Here is a 17,199-nt window from a genome sequence, read left to right on the forward strand (position 1 = left end):
AAAAAACAGGAAGAGATATGGGAAAAAGAGAAAGAGAAGGAAAAAAGGAGAAACAGAGGAAGGCTCAATAACAGAGGAAAAGGAAGAAAGAGACCTGGGAAGGAGACAGGGAGGCCCTTTACATTTGGTGGTGAGTACACGAGCATCGTAACCTATCCACTGAATTCCTTCAGCAAATATTTACTGACAGCCTGCCCGCTGTGTGGTCCTGTGCCAGGTGCACATGGCCCCTTCTCTGACTGCTCCCCTGTGAAAAAAGGGACCCCTAGTTGCTCAATCAGACAGACCCTGCTCCAGAGGGAAGGTCTCGCCTTCCTGGACCCTCCTGACCCCTGAGTCCCTGACACTGTCCCTTACCTGCGCTCTGGACAGCACAGGGGCCTGGTGACGCCCTCTCCCCTCCGGCCACTCCTCCTCCTTCCTTGGCCGTGTGTCCCTTAAACATGGGGGTTCCTCGGATTCTGGCTGAGAGCCTCTCCTCTTCTCTCTCTACAAACTCTCCCTTCCAGAGCTGGGCTCTCATTTACCACCTCGATACGAATGGCTCCCAAACCCTTAGCTCCAGCTCAGAGCCCAGTCCAAAGCATGAGTCCCACACATCAAAGCCTCCCGGACATCTCCAGATGGTGGTCCCACAGGCCCCTCAAGCTAATCTGCCCCTGAGCTGAACACAGCATGCTCCATGCCTGGTTCTCATTCACTGAGGACCTACAAAGTGCCAGGCTCAGGGGAGCGAACAGGAGCTTCTGGAGTGTGCAATTAGTGAGGGAGATGGACCCAAATAATTACACAGACATACAGTTACAAACCGCGGTTGGGGTGACAGGAAAAAAAGTAAAAAAGAAAAAGAAAACACCACCACCAACAAAAAAAACACTACCAGAATACAATGCAGGGAGCTAAGTTAAATGAGAAGGTAATATTCTCATTAAATAGAAGAAGGGATATTCAAGCTGAACCCAAAGAAGAAGTTGGAGTCAGCCCAGCAAAGAGCATGGGTAAGTATTCCAGGGAATATTCTATTCTGTTCTATTCTATTCTATTCTGTGGAATTACAGTACTCTAAGGAACCAGAATAGGGAACTGTACAAGCAAAGTAACGACTCCCTGTGACTGCCACAAGGTAGCCGCTGTGAATGAGGCTGGAGACATACATAGGAAGGCCCAAATCACAAAGGGGCAAAGTAAGCATTTGGGATTTTTTGTTTTAAGGGCAATGGGTGTCCTTTAAAGGGTTTTGAGTGTGAAATGAATGATGCGTATTTTATAAAACCACCAGAGCTGACTGCAGGAGGGCAATAATACAAAAGGAGAGACCAGTTATGAGGCAACTGACTCAGTCCAGGAGAGTTTATAGTGGTTTAAGCCATTTCTCTAATTCTCAATTTATTTTTTTCCTAACAGAATACTATTTACAGCCAAAGATTCTGAGAAGTCTTTGCTCTGGGAACCTTGCCTGAATATAAGTCAATTTTCATTGCAACAAAAGTATCATTACCATGAAAATTTTCACATGCCAAAAAAAAAATCTCTAAATATAAGCCAGTAGTCTACTTACCCCCAAAGAAGTCAAACCAAATTCCAATACTATGATTCCATATCTGACCCATACCAAATGGGTCAGGTATGACCTATGGCTGTTAATCATGTGTATGCAAATTAGGAACACTGAGAAGACTACAACAGGTATTCTCATCTTACTTGAGGCAACGCAGTAGTAATAGATCACAGGCACTAACTGGGCTTGTATCATTGATCCACTTACACACACTTATATTAAGCATCTAGCATACACTTGTAATTACTAGAATCTGGGTGACAATCTCTTATTTTGTGAAATCAAAAGACATTTTCTAAATCCTATCAGATCATGACTAATTCAAAATTACTTCCATGATTTCTCTCCTAGAGTTACCAGGATCTAATACACACACACACACACACACACACACACACACACACAGTCTATCCTTAGAGGAACCGAGGAATTTTTAGGACATAAATTAAGTGTGAACACTGCAAACTACTGATCTACTAAGCCCCTCCTTAAAAAGGATGAGCCAGAAGAGTTCCAAGCCATCAATACTATACTCAAGCACTTCTCAGAGGTTTCCTGACCAGAAAACATAAACGCATAGAGAGAGAAGTGTAATGGTTGCACTGAAGATGCATCAGTGAAAGACAATGCTAGAAAAATATTGAAAGGTCACAGTCTAAACTTCATAATATTACCAATTATTTCAGTGTCATATAAGAAATGTTGGTCTCACATGGTTCATTTGTCAAAAAAGGCAAGGGGGCTGGTTTTTGAATATTTGAAAAACATCACACTGCTTGTAAAAGTCACTGAGGACCACTATTCCATCGCCTGTATGGTCAACTGCTCCACTAACAAATCCCACGTGCCATGCTCTCTCCTTGGCCTCCAAAACTTGGCATATGCTCATTCCTCTACTTGGAATATTCTCCCCTCCTTGGCCCATCCTGGCCCCTTCCCTTTGCTAACTTCTAGTCATCCTTCAAGTCTCAACTCAAACATGATTTTTTCCTAGAAAACCTTTCCAGATTTCCCCAAAAGTAAAAGGCCTCGATGAAGGCATTCGCATATCTTTCTGTGTTCACCCCCACCTGGCACTTAATTCTCTGCAGCCCCCAGATCGAGGTTCAGAGAGGACAGGGAGCATGTCTGGTTTGTCACTGTACTGCCAGTGCCAAGCACAATGCCTGGCACACAGAAAGCTCTCAATCAAGTTTCATAAGCAAATGAATGAAGAAACGAATGGATGTTACCTTCTACTCCAAGGTCACTGAGGTCACCAAGGTCACTCCTTGCCCTCCTCATTTTTCTACCCATATGCCCCAGAACAACAAAATGATGTTAAGTCAGCAATTAAGGATCACTCTTTGGAAAGACAGCCAATCTCTAGACAGAGGGTTAGATTTTGAAAAGAAGATGAAAAGGTATTAGCAAACAACTAGTCAAGGAGACATACAAAATGGGTCCTAAGCAGCACAAAGAATTCTCACCAAAAGGATTTTTCATCCAAATGTTTCTTTGCCCTAAGAGCCAGTTAGTTCAATGAAATAAGAATATCTCTGTATCTTGAACAGAACGGCAATTGAAGATAAACTGAAAATACCTTCTAATTCTCATGTGACACAGTTAATGACGATAATAGCATGCGGCGGGCACTGTCCTAAAAGCTTTGTACATTCTCTTATTTAATCCTCCAGCAACACTAGGAGATAGCTACTACTATTATTCCATTCAGCAGATGAGCAACAGGCTCAGAGTGGTTAAGTAACTTGCCTAGAATATACACTGAGGAATTGGCAGAGCTGGGATTAAAGACAAAATGATCATCGTTTCTACTTCTTACGTTGTGTAGATAATAACAGTGGCTAACTTAAGGGAGCACTGAGCTAAATAAACTCTTCCATGTAGTTCTGACTTAACCCTCCCCACAGGTGAGGGAGAGAATTTTAAGTGATCTTCAAGCACCATATTTCTGGTAGGAAGCCAGCTTTACACATAATACACAGTAGAAGGAGGCACGAGGCATCGTACTGGAGCGCTGAAAGAGACCGAGTAAGCGCTGGAGGAGAATCTTGAGACGCTATTTCCAATCGCATGATCTACCCCGGGGATGACGTTCCCGCCCACATAGTGGCCAGCCCCAGGGATGGGTCGGGAATGCACATCTGCCCACCCCGAGGGAGAGTTCAAAAGTGAGGCATACGGAGCATGACCTAAAGATGAAGTGTGGAAAACGCATTCCTCGTCAACGGGTTCCACGTCGGATTCCCCGCATCCCTCTCCTACGACGTTATCAGAAGCATCATTCAATCCAGCCCATTGGAGAGGGACTACGAAAAAGGCTGAAAAATGTGACTAATCTAGGAAAGTTATTTTTGTGAGAAAGAAGAAAAATGTCACCAAAAAGGGTCAGCAGATAACCCTAGCTGGGCTGAAAATAACTGCCCGTTGGCAGACCAGTCAGGAACAGGCAGAGGGCAAGAGACGTAATGCAACGTGCCAGGGAAGCTCCAGCTGAGTAGAGCTGCTGGGGGATGAGGAAACTGGCCTAATTTGGGAACATGAGCCCAGCAGCATTTCTCAGATTCCTGCAAGAGAATCTGGCTGAGTGTCAGTTCTGCGTCCTAGGAGGAGCACCAAAGAGACGGGGGGCGGAGGAGGAAGAGAAAGAGAACAGCTGTGTCTCAAACACTTTTCCAGACAAGTGGACGAATAAGGATAATCAAGTGAGAACTTACTCCCTCACCAAAACGATTCCAAGAGGAAAACCCAAAAGTCTCTCAGCTCCCGCCAAAAGCCTTTCTCTACTGGGAGGTCTGTGCATCTAACTACCCAGCAGGTAGGAAAAGTTAGGTGGTGTTTAAGAGTCTGTCTGGAGTCTCAGGGAGTACAGCCAGACGTCAGCTGAATGACTGTGGACAAGTCACTCGACTCCCTGAAGTCTCAGTGTCGTCACAGCTAAAATGAGACAATAAGTACAGTAACTACTTTAAGAGTTACCACGGGGCTTAAATAGGCTAGTGTGTGTAATTGACAGAGAGGTAGGAACTGTCCCAATGTCAGCTATAATTATTATTATTACAAGGACAATCTGCAAAATGGAAGTTAAGCTACAAACTACTTTAGACCCAAGTGAGAAATGCTCATCCAAAAGACAGGCCAGGGAATTCCCTGGTGGTCCAGTGGTTAGGACTCTGCTCTCTCACTGCCGAGGACCTGGGTTCAATCCCTGGTCAGGGAACTAAAATCCCACAAGCCACGTGCGGCAGCCCCAAAAATAAAAACAAAAAACAGGCCAGTCCTGAGAGGTTTTGCCCTGAGATTCCTTTTTCCCAACTTCAGCGTATGGTAGTGTAACTTGATGGTAGAAAGCGTCCAGGTCTTTTCTTGAGGTTGTGTAGGAGAAGCATCATTTGAATTACAGAAGGTGAAAGCTCAGGCATAGAAATCCAGTTTAATTCTCAGAGCTGCTCTGCCCAGAAAAAGTTATTCACTGCAGATGTGAAGATGCTCATCATGGTACCAAAGTCTCCATAATTGTAATGCCAACCTGAACTGCTAACTGAACTATGCATCTAGGGATCCAAGCCTGATTTGTAACAGGTGGTAAAAAAAAAAACACAAAAAAGCAGAGGGATGCAGTCATAAACTTTCTTAGTAGTTACCGTTTCTTGAGAGGTGCCTGTGTGCTGGCACCTTTAGGTGCATTACCTAATTTGACCTTCACAACAACCTGAAAGAAGCAGGCATGACGCTAATCAACTCTGAGCTAGTGAAACTACAGGAAGAGTTCATCTTTCTGGTTAATCAGTATGATTAGGCAGGTAAATTCTTTGAAATTATTTGAAAATTTACAGATTGACCAAGCAATAAAGAGACCTTTCCTCTTCTTTCAGAGAGGGAGGAAGAGTCTAATTACCTGGGCTGAGCCACAGGTATCCTCCAGGCAGAAAGCCCCGAGGGGTTACTGAGAAAACAGGAAGAAGGAAAAGATCGAGGCAAGATTTGACACAGGCAACTGCATCAGATGTCTTGGAACTTGAGGGCATACAAATTTTCACTGAACTCTACACAACCCCAAATTAGAAAACAGGAGAGGAATGTGGATTTTTTATTTTTATTTCTTTTGCTACTAAAAATAATCCTTTCCTTTTATACCCAAGCCTATAAGAAAAAAAACAACAAAAAACAAACTCTGTATAAATTCTATTTTTTTTTAAATTGATATGTCAGTCGCAAACTGCCTACTCAACAGTCATTCCTCTTCTCCTTAACCCCAAAACCCCAATGTGATGGGTGTGGCAACGTGCCCAGCTGAGAAAGCCCTTGAAATTTAGGTGGCTTTAAGACCCAGTTCTGACCAATGACATGTAACTAGAAGTCTACTTGGTGAGGTCTCTGGCTATCATTTTCCTGATAAGAAGGGACACACTTCGTTGGCATGAACCCTGAAGTCTTCCACTCTTCCCCATCTCCTCACCTAAAATACAGATTGGATCCCTGGGGAACAGCCAGCCATCATGTCAGCAACCATGAGAACAAGTTACAAGTTCCAGATGGCAGAGCAAGTGTCTAGACGGGGTGAGGGTAACGCAGGACCTTCTCCAGTGACCGCACCCACCCTGCCCTCCACTGGACTTCTTGCTGTGAGAAAAATCACTCCTGCCTGCTCCAAACCCTGGGGCTGAGTTTCTGATGCATATAGCCAAATTCAATGCCGATAAGGATACCCGAAAATCAATCCATCCTAAAAGAGCAGGAGTTTTAACTTGAATGGAAACAGGAGCCAGGTAGATCAGATGTGAGTAAATCTGACCAGGTGTATTCAAGTAAGAAATGGTGAGCTGGACAGGGCAGGCCAAGCGTACGCAAGCACCGTTCTCAGCTGCAGCCAACTGCTGCCATGTGGGATGCCAGCCCAGCATTCCTGCTGTGCCAGAACTTCTGGTTTCAAAGAGGGGCCCCAAATCTGGACTTTCACGTAAATTTTCCTAATTTAGAAATAATAACAACCAAGTTTTAAAAAATGTTTAATTTTGTACAGGTCAAAGAAGACACAGTTGTAGCAAAATTCAGCCTGAAGGCCACCAGTTTTTAACCGTAGCAGGGTTAAGGCACAATAACAGAACACCCGAGCTCTGGAGAGACAATAATGGTGAGCAGTTATATACTGAGCACTTATGGGTCAGACTGGGTTAAGGGCTTTCTTTATACCTGTTACCTTGTTTTTTCTTTCTGGCCACCCTATCAAGTACGTAATACTAACCCTGTTTTATCAATGAGGAAACTGAGGCTTGAAGAGGTTAAGTAACTTGCTGAGCCATAGAGCTAACATGTGGCAGGGCCAGGATTTCAGCCCAGGGCTGTCTAACCGCAAGGCCTGTGCCCTTATCCACCCTTCAGGAGGAATGCCCGCTGCATCTGGAAGCACAAAACCTGCTTCAGATCACTACTAGTCAGCCTGTGGAGAAATGAGTAGCAACCCTTGGAGAGACTTCCAAATCGCTTCTAAAAGAGACTCAGGCTCACATCCTCCTTCTGTGCGGCCCTTTAATAAAAAGAGCAAAGCTCCATCCAAATATTCTCTTGTTCACTACTTACTGAATGAATGAACATTTGTACATTGTACATGTAGCGCCTTTCCGTTTACTAAAGTGCTTTTAAATAGTATCTCACTTAATCTTCACATCACCTTGGTAGTATTGTTACCACTGTTTGACAGATAATGAAGTGGAGGATTAGAGAGATTAGTGGAGTTGTTCAAGACCCAGGCAATTAGCAGAGCCCACGCTCAAGCCCAGGTTTTCAGATGCCAAGCCCGCCTTCCCGCTATTCCAGCACACCTGGAAGTTGCTCCGCTTCCTCCACGGAGCTCCCCATCCCGTCAGCTCGCTTTAAAATCATCATTTGCTTGAACTAATTCCTATATAACTCTAAAGTAACTCCAATACGTCTGACAGCCCCCAGGTACCATATTTACGTTTTCATGAATAGCTTCATCCTAGAATATAGTCAGTGAAAGGACAAAAATAAATATATCAAGTAATACATTCAGAACTGGGATGTAAATGGGCACACACACATAAGTCTTAGAATCTAATCTTAGAAAGAAACAGCCAAAAAGGCCCACACAGCACAATGTGCATCTGGCCCCAGGGGAGGCTGCACGCTGCTTTAAACCTCAATTCAGGGAGAGAAGGAATCCTGGAATTCTGACTGGCATTTTGCTGTCAGAGGCACCAGCTGGGTGAAGAACAGAATGACTTTTCTTTTTTCTTTCTTTTTTTGAAAAAATAAATTTATTTATTTTTGGCTGCATTGAGTCTTCGCTGCTGCATGCGGGCTTTCTCTAGTTGCGAGAGCGGGGGCTATTCTTTGCTGCGGTACGTGGGCTTCTCATTGCGGTGGCTTCTCTTGTTGCAGAGCACGGGCTCTAGGCACGTGGGCTCAGTAGTTGTGGCTCGCGGGCTCTAGAGCGCAGGCTCAGTAGTTGTGGCGCACGGGCTTAGTTGCTCTGTGGCATGTGGGATCTTCCCGGAGGGCTCAAACCTGTGTCCCCTGCACTGGCAGGTGGATTCTTAACCACTGTGCCACCAGGGTAGTCCCCAGAATGACTTTTCATCATCTTCCAGAAAAAATACTAAGGACCAGATGGGGCCAAAAAAAAAAGGTACATGCCTCTGCAGAAATAAGTAGGTATTCTAGAAAGGCTGAAACCCTGACAGGTTCATCACAGTCTGCGACTTTGGAGTTAAGTGCTCACAGTACTGACTCTCCCTTGAGCCGAGGGGAAGGGGACAGGTAGGTGAACCAGGCCTACTGACCCTAGCTTGGTAGCTGATTTGGTGTGGGTGCCACAGAGGCTTCAAGGCCATCAGGACATCCCGGCCCATCTCAGACTCACTCACCTCACCACTAAGGTGGCTATAACCTCCTTCACAATTGGGTAGGCTTGTAATTAGCCTCTGTGACTGCCAGTGATCACGAGAAAATAAGTTCCATTACGGCAGGGGATTTGGCTCTTGTTCACTGAAATATGCCAACCCCCTAAAATGGTGCCTGACACACAGTAAGCTTCAGTAAATACTTGTTAAATAAATGAATTAATGATCTGGTGTTGGGATGGATCCTCCAAAGGCCAAGAGTAGACTTCCACTGATCCAGTCATTGGCTTGCCCATCCATGCAGTTCAAGCTCCTTGAGATCCAGGGTTGGGTCTAGTATATCGTCTTTCACTATCTCACTCCATTATACCCCCTTAACTGTGTCTCCAGTGTGCCACAGTCTGCCACCCCTGACCCTGTGACGCTCTTATTTAGCTTCTAAGAGCCCCTCATCACACACTATGTACTTCACCCCCTCACCCTTTGCAGTGTCAATGGCATGCCTGCTCTGTGCCAGGCACTGCGATAAACAAAGGCGGACAAAGGTGAAACACAACCGTCACCTTCCAAAAGCTCACATCTTCTGAGGGAGCCAGGCACATAAATAATTAGAATACAATGTAATAAGCTCTACAATGGAGGTGCTATGGTCAAAGTCACAAACTGACAACCCTCAGCCCTAATCTAGCCCATATGGTGATTTAACTTTTATAATTAGTCGCTAACCTCGAAAACCGTGCTGCTTTCACATAAAATTTTAGACTGCCATCTCTTGGAAAAATCAGAAGAGCTGGCAGTACTGGACCTATATTCCCCACAGCATCAGCTGGCTGTGGCTAGATAGTGGTTACCCTTTGGAGGGTACATGTGGCCTCTGGTTTTTCCACAATCCCACCCCAGTCTCTCCCTACCATCTTCAGGCAATGAGGCCAAGGTTCAGTCACCAGCTTTTCTGTGTTGGCATGGCTGTTATCTGAGAGGAGGAATGATTCTCTGTACCCATATTTCTAAAATCAGTGAGAAAATGAAAGATAAACTAAAGGTCCATGTGGAACACTTAAAGACATGGTAGATATCTTATTTCTGATGAAAGTGAAGGATATTCCTACCTATGTGATATGTAAGTCAAATGTGTCTGTATCTTGTCCCCAGCATGCTGTACTCGGGCACCTGCATGGCCCATAAGGCCTCCCAGCAGAGATGCCCTCATCTGTTATAAATCTACTGTAGGCCAATGAGCTGGGCAACTGAGAAGCCAGGTTGCCTGTTGCCCAGAAGCTCACTGTCTAGTGGGCCAGGCACATAGAAAGAAAATTAGTGCATAATGTGAGATGTTCTATAACAGGTACTATGGGAACTGAGAAGTAGCAGCCCTAAGTCGGCCTGGAGAAGTTAGGAAGAGCTGACAGCGAGGATTACCCTGAAGCCAGCTCTTGAAAAGGGCAGAGTTTTTTCAAATGGGCAGAGGAGGGTGAAAAGAAGTTCTGAGTAAACCACTGAAAATAGTGCCCTGGCATTAAAAGCAATGCTCATCAAGATTACCCACCCTCTGCAAAGAGGCTGGATAAATTCCCACGATTCCAGGCCACTTGGAAAAGTTTCCAGGAAAGTAAGGCCAGTACGGATCCCCTTCCTGCCTGAAAACTGTAGAAAGCGCAGGTCACCACCAAGAGCAAATGTCCAGTTGTGTAATCCAACTTTACGTCACCAGCATGCCTCCCTGGCGTTTATCTGGCAGGAATAAAAACCCGGATTTTGGCTGGATTTTGAAACCTCCCAGTCCCTTGCTTCAGTTAACGTACAAAACTTCTTCACTGGGAATATAAAGCAATGCACAGAAACTACTCTGGCATCAAAAGGAAAAAGTTCCTCTTTCACTTCTTGCTAACAGGACAAATGCCGAGGAAGGGAATTCCCAAATCAAGATAGGAGGAAGGCTGACATTAAAGAGAAGGAGAAAAAAATATGAAATACCAAATCCTTGCTCACTGAGTAATCGCTAACTCTTAGAGTGCATTTCTTCAGAATTTTTTAACACTCACCTCTGCAGTCAGAGTCGAAGAGGAATTCTTGCCAGTGAGATGATTCTCGGCTTGAGCTGACTCCTGTTGAGCTCGGCGCCCCATCTTGGCTCCCTGTAAGGAGAGATGAGGGGCATTGCTGACCCAAACGTCTTTGAGCCACTATGAGGAAGACAATCCTGCCAAGGTAAGCAAGGACTGGATTTATGATGACAGGGTGGAGGATGGGATTTGAGCAACTTGAGTATATACTTAGAAAAGGCTCCAAACCCTTAAAACAAAGTGCCCATGGTCAGTTCTATAGAGTAGAGCAGGAAATTCATGTATTGATCACAGTGTTTTCTTTTAATGGCCATAGACCTTTTCTACCCAAAGAAATGCAGCTAGAAATTCCTCTAGAGGGGGCAGGGACCTCATGCCATAGCCCAGGAAGAGTGTGGTCAAGGCTCCCATGTTCCTATGCGGGATTTTATGAAGGCCTAATTTCAAAGCTGTAGCTTGGCACAAAAATAGTTATCCAAAAGGCATTTGGGGGGTAAAGAAATTCCATGGTAACTGAAACCAGAGAAATACAGATAGCATTTGCTTTGACGTGTACACTACTTGGATTTGCACTTACAGTCATTAAAGGAAAGATGTTACAAGAATCTTGAGACATTAGCTTTGGACATCAGACCACTTCAAATTCTGAGTCATCAAATGAACCATCTGCACGTGTTTCCCAAAGCCCTGCTGGGGTGGAGGCTCTGTGTCTCAAATACCTCCCAGCACGTACACAAAACATTCTTTAGGCAGACTAGTGGGTGGTGAAATGTTTACATTTTTCTCAAAAAACAAAAAAAAAGCCAGCATTAATGTAAGCACTTTTCGATCTCATTTGATGTAGCTTCATTTGATTTCACAGTAACAGTGACTGGGATTCAGGCCATTTTACAAATAAGGAAACTGAGACCCAGGAAAGCAATTAAGTGGCAGATAAATCTAAGAGCTAAATCTTCTTCTACCTTCAAATCCTGAGTTCCTTCCACTATGCCCTGCTGGAATTTCTTTTAAGATGTTCTAAGACCTGACTGCATCAATAAACTGAGAGCGGTTACATGATACCTACATAAAAACCCTTACATAGTATTTACATGTCAAATTCTAATCAATCATTTAGGTTTCAGGGATGACAGAAACAATCTTTCTGACAATAAGCAGCTCGTTTTCTTCCCAAGACAGACAACTGCACTCCTTCACCTATGGCTGCCCTTTTCCATTTATCATAACGTTGGGTTTCTGAATACGGCATACTACATGCAGTGAGTTGTGCTCAAACAAAAATTCAAGGATCTTGTCTTTAAATGCTGTTTGTAGACGGTTTCTCTAATAATTGTCAAGTATTTTAAGGTTTTAAACTTTTTGAAGACCCTGTATAAATCCACAGGAATGACTGGCAGAAAACCTACTTTACTACCTGGTTTTATATGTTTTAAATCTATAGTCTGTTTATTGTTCATCTTCTGCCACTGAAATGTAAGCCCCATGAGGGCAGGGACTTAGTTTTTTTCACTGGTATATCCCGAGCAACTAGGACAACCAATGCCTGACAGACAGAAGGGGCTCAATAAATATTTGCTGAAAGAATGAATTTATAACTACATTCACATCCCCTGGTACTAAAAAAGCTCACATATCAGAAAGGCTTGGTGACATAATATTCTCCTTGGTCAGTCAAGCAACCTGCTTCTTCGTAGAACAATTTGCTCCCAATGCTCATATCTCCTCTCCAATTACTTAGAGGATCTCCGATGTTACTAGGGCACTTCAAAACGTGTAGAGATTCCACAGCAGAAACTAAAGACCTGCCCTATGGGCCAATCTTTTAGTGACTGTCATCTTTGATAATTTTAAAGGTAAAAAGGCTTGATGAGGCTGTGTTGGAGTTAAAACACACACACACACACACACACACACACACACACACACACACTGAACTTGGGTCTTGAATCTAGCTCAGCTTATTTATATATAAGCTTGGGTAAATCACAGCCTCAGAAGCAACAGTCGCTAACCTCTTCTAATAACTTAGCACATGCCAGCCACTGTGTTAAATGCTCTCCACGCACGCCTCATTTCATCTTCACTGCAACCCCTTTATGTAGACATTAACATCTCCATTCTAGACATAAGGAAATCGAGGTTCCTGGAGGTTGACTTTTTTTAACCCATGCAACAGCTTTATACGCCCTCTGACCTCTGGGTCCCCCGAGCACCTAGCCACTCTCCTGCGTTATAAATCTTTATTTCCTTAACTATAAAACTGAGGTAACGCCCACCTCCCCATGAGGATTAGTGGCAAGAAAGGACCTCCCTGTCTAACGCCTTCCTTCCTTCCATGCATAAAACAGTACGGTTTTTACATCAACTTCTGCTATGAGATGTCCCAAGGGAAAAGCACTAGGATGAGTGCAAGCGTGACTCTGGCCAGGGCCCCTCCAGTCACCCTCAGATCTGTCCATTCTAGGGGAGTTGGCACTTGCAGCTCCAGAAAGCGGAGAGAAGCTGGGAAATTTCCCACCGGTCCCAGAGGCCGGCGGGGGCAGGATCTGTTTTCCACTCTTTGAGGATTTTAAAGAAAGCAAACCCTAGGCCAGCAGCCGAGGAGCTCACCGCTGCCTCAGGGGCGGGGCAAGGGAGGCCGCCTCCTCCCCGACCTCACCCCCGCAAGGCTCAGAGCCGGCCCGCTCAGGCCGCCACGGACAGGCCGGGCCGAGGGGACTCAGGGAAGCCGGGGCCGGCGGGGTCGCTCCTCCCCACCCGCTAATTCCTGGCCCCAAGCCCCCCGAGTCGGTCCTCACGGAGGTGGCCGAGCCGCGACGCCGCTCCTCGCCTAGGTCCAGCACGTCCTCCATCTCTGCGGCCGCCTGACGTCACTTCCTGGAAACCCAGCGGCCCAGTCGCGTCCCTGACGACGGCTCCGCCCTTCCATCCCAATACTTAAAGGGTCCGCCGCATCGTTCCTGGAGTCTACGTGCCAACCTCCAATTTAAACCAAACCTATCCTAAACCTGCCTTTTTTGACATCTGGGAAAAATCTCCAGATATTAAATCCTGATAAGGGTGCTCCTGTGGGACAGTGAACAGTTTTAGTCTTTAGAAACTGCCTACATCTGTAGCTCTGTTCAAACACATAAGTTGTCAAGTGCAAACACTGCTAGTAATAGTAGTAATTTTTCTGATGCCTTCCATTTGTAAAGCTCTTTGCAATGTACAGAGGACCTTCACAGTTATTAGCTCATGGGAAGGGCATAACAACCTTGTGTGGGAAGCAAGATAAGTTGTATTGTCTCCAATGGACAGATGAAAGAACAGGCACACAGAGGGTCAGGTGCCAATAGATGATTTACAATGAAAAGTGCAATATACATAATCTCTGCCTTCAAGAATACAGAGCCGCTGAAGCAACACATCAAAAACCTGTGTACTGGGCTTCTCTGGTGGCGCAGTTGTTGGGAGTCCGCCTGCCGATGCAGGGGACGTGGGTTCGTGCCCCGGTCTGGGAAGATCCCACATGCCGTGGAGTGGCTGGGCCTGTGAGCCATGGCCGCTGGGCCTGGGCGTCCAGAACCTGTGCTCTGCGGCGGGAGAGGCCACAGCAGTGAGAGGCCCGCGTACCGCAAAAAAAAAAACAAAAAACCTGTGTACTAATAACTTTCAAAAGTACAAATAATCCCTCCAAGACCCCATGAAGTGAGCAGGAGCAGTATCTCTAGTCAACAACTGAAGACACTCAGGTGCAGAGCAATGCCTTGAGGAAAATCACCTGAGTGTTAAGCAGCAGAGCCAGGTGCTTTCTAACACCAGATCTTACTGAAGAATTTTTCTCTGGTGCATGTTACTGGGTGCCAGCCAGTCTCCTGGGCCAGCAGAGGAAGACGGCCCCCAAATTCCCAGTCTAATGGGACAAGCGAGTTGAGTCTTCATTGACTCTCCATGTAAGATCCCCACGTCAATGCCACTGACCAGTCCCTAGTACTGAGGACCCCCAGCCGGGACCCCAGAAGATGGGCTCATGACCCTGAAAGTGAACAATGTCCCCAACACCATGCCTGGGGTAAGGCTTAGATGACTACCTCTTAAAAGTGAGGACTTGGAAGTGGGATTAATGACTCTAAAACAGGAATGCAGGATTTCTTAAATGCCTAGTAAATTATTCAGTTCAACCATTTATCAATACATGTTTACTGGGTAGGGCTATGCGTTAGCATGCCTGTGACAACAACAGTACTGCCTGGATGTCAGAAGAGTTGAAGCCTCATCGTAGCTCTGCTGCTAACTACCTGTGTAGCCAGGCAGAGCCCTCTCTGGACCTCAGCTTCCTCCCTTGTAGTGGCTCTTAGAGATTACTCCTAAAATCTTTCACTCACAAACTCTGATTCTCAGTGAGAAAAATACCCTGTTAGATTTTAACCTGAAGAAACATTCACTGCCAAAAACCCAGGATGGATGAAATATAGGCTCCAGTGAAGCCCTCGTTCCCTTCTTCCTTGGCACCAGATGACGAAGAAGGGGTTAATCTTTGGATTATTCCATTTCTTGTGATCTCTGTTGAACAATAATCAATATCGAGGCTGCAAAGAATAAAGAGCTTTATTGGGGGGGGGGTCTTAAGAATTGCACTTCAGGAGACACAGATTCTGGTAAAGTCAAAAGAGTGTTCCAGGGAAGAGAAAGGGTCAGGGGCTTACAAAGGCAAAAGCCACAAGGCTGTACTCTGACACAAGAAAGGAAATATTTGTCATTAAGGAATCATGAGTTATTTTAGAGTAAGGGTCTGATCAGTAGATAGGCTGTCACGAGTTATTATAAGGTAGGGGTCTGATAACTATCTTGAGTTTCTGGCAGATCTTCTGAATGCCTTCATTAGGACAATAAGTGGTCAGAAGGTCAGATTTTATCCAAGCTGAGACTCACATACTTCACACTTCCTCAAAGGCCTCTGGTTCCATTTTAGAGAGCTCTTAGCAATACCGACTCCATTTCTATTTTCCTTCCACTGCTCATAGCCACACCACCACCACTTTAGAGCTAATTTCCAGGACTCCACTCCCACTTCTTCCCCAAATTCCTGAAAGCAAAGGGTGCACATTCTGGGCAGAAAGAAGCCCTGGAGTAGGGCTTTCCAAACCTTGCTGGGCACCTGGATCGCCAGATCTTACTGAAGTATTTTTCTCTGGTGCATGTTACTGGCACCCAGTAGCATGAAGTTTGTTAAAAATACATGCGTCAGTGCCCCGTCCCTGTAGACTCTGATTTGGTACAGGTGGGGTGCAGAAGGACATCACTTTAATAATTTTCCCTCTCATTTTACAAGTATTTACTTGAAGGTCTCAGTAGGGCCTTCTCTGATTTTAAATTGCAGCGTGCCCCCAACCTAGGCACTCTGTCTCCTCTTTCCCTGCTTCATTCTCCACCATGGCACTCACCTTTGATCATACTACATTATTTACATATTTAGCTCATTTATTGCATTTCCCACGGCCCTACTTCCACTTCTAGATGTGAAGTCCATAAGAGAATGGTTTGGTTTGCTTTGTTCACTGTTGCATCTACAGAGCCTAGAACAGTGCCTGGCATATAGTAGACGTCAAAAATATTTCTCAAATGATAGCTGAATTCCAGAGTCAGTAGAGCACAGTAGTTAAATGCATAGACTTTGGCAATAGATTTTCTGGGTCCAAATCTCAGTGTTGACACCCACTGACTCTATGACCTAAAAGTAATTCAAAAGCAAGTTACCTTAAGCTTTCTACACTTAGGATTCCTCATGTTTTATGCAAATAAAAATAATGTCTTCCAAACCAGAGAGCCCTTGTTAAATATCACCTCCACCACTCACAAGCCTCTTAAATGGGTCTATGCCTCACTGTCCTCAACTTAAACTGATCAACCAGGGCCCTGGGGATGCAGAGAATCTCCCTTCAGTTAGTGGCCTATGAGCCAGGGGCAGGAACCAGACCTCACAGGAAGGGTCTGGAAGGCTAGGGCGAGGTGGGCTGGGTGGCAGGGAGCAGCGCTGAGTCCCAGGAAAGTGATCAATTCAGAGACAATCCTGGGGACGGGCTCGGGCATGGTGGCTTGCCCTCCCTAAGCTTTTGATGGGAAAAGACCTAGAAACTTAGGCTGAGAAAAGGAACGAAAGCGGAGAGAAAACCTCCCCTCACCCATCTGGGAAATGGGCTCGGGCCAACTGCTGACTCTGCGCTGGCTGGCGCAGCTCCCCGCGGAACCCTCGGCGGGGAGGAAGGCCGCGAACATCTGGAGGACATTTCTGTGAGAGGGGCTGCAGAGCGGGACCGGGAAGGGAAAAGTGCACTTGTACGCACGTCGGGCCGAGAGGGAAGCTGTTCCCCAGGGCACTCGGTCTTGTTTTCCTCGTCCTCTTTCGCGGCCCCTTCTCCGCAGGCCCCCAGCCTCACCCCCCCACCCCCACCCCCGGCCCTCCCGGCCTTCCCGGCTCCGACCCGCGGAACCTCCTTCACTGGCGGCCTCGCCTCGCCAGAGGGCACCCTTGATCTGCCGGAAAACGCCACCATTTTTCAATGCCCCTGGAGCATCTCCAAGCTTCCGCGAGCCACCCGACTCCAATCTTGTCAATGAAGAATCGGGGCCAGGATCGCCGCGGGGCCGAACCCAGTTCCAACCCCGCTCCCAGGCCGGGCGTCAGCCCCACCGAGGGTCGGCACGGCCGCCCCTGCCCAGGCCCCGCGCGCTC

The 17,199-nt window shown here is 46.0% G+C and overlaps 1 protein-coding gene across 1 annotated transcript in view; it reads right to left on the minus strand.

The window, feature by feature from the left end:
- IFT43 (intraflagellar transport 43) overlaps nt 1-13,345 on the minus strand; it is an 87,907-nt gene extending 74,562 nt beyond the window's left edge. The window contains exons 1-2 of the mRNA XM_082649077.1: nt 13,283-13,345; nt 10,464-10,556 (exon numbers count right to left, since the gene is read on the minus strand). Coding sequence (XP_082505203.1) covers nt 10,464-10,556; nt 13,283-13,336 — 147 coding nt within the window. The 5' untranslated portion in view covers nt 13,337-13,345. The remainder of the gene's footprint in view (nt 1-10,463; nt 10,557-13,282) is intronic.
- Nucleotides 13,346-17,199: the final 3,854 nt, after the last annotated feature.

Source organism: Grampus griseus, assembly GCF_964374135.1.
Source record: "Grampus griseus genome assembly, chromosome: 2".
NCBI lineage: Eukaryota > Metazoa > Chordata > Mammalia > Artiodactyla > Delphinidae > Grampus > Grampus griseus.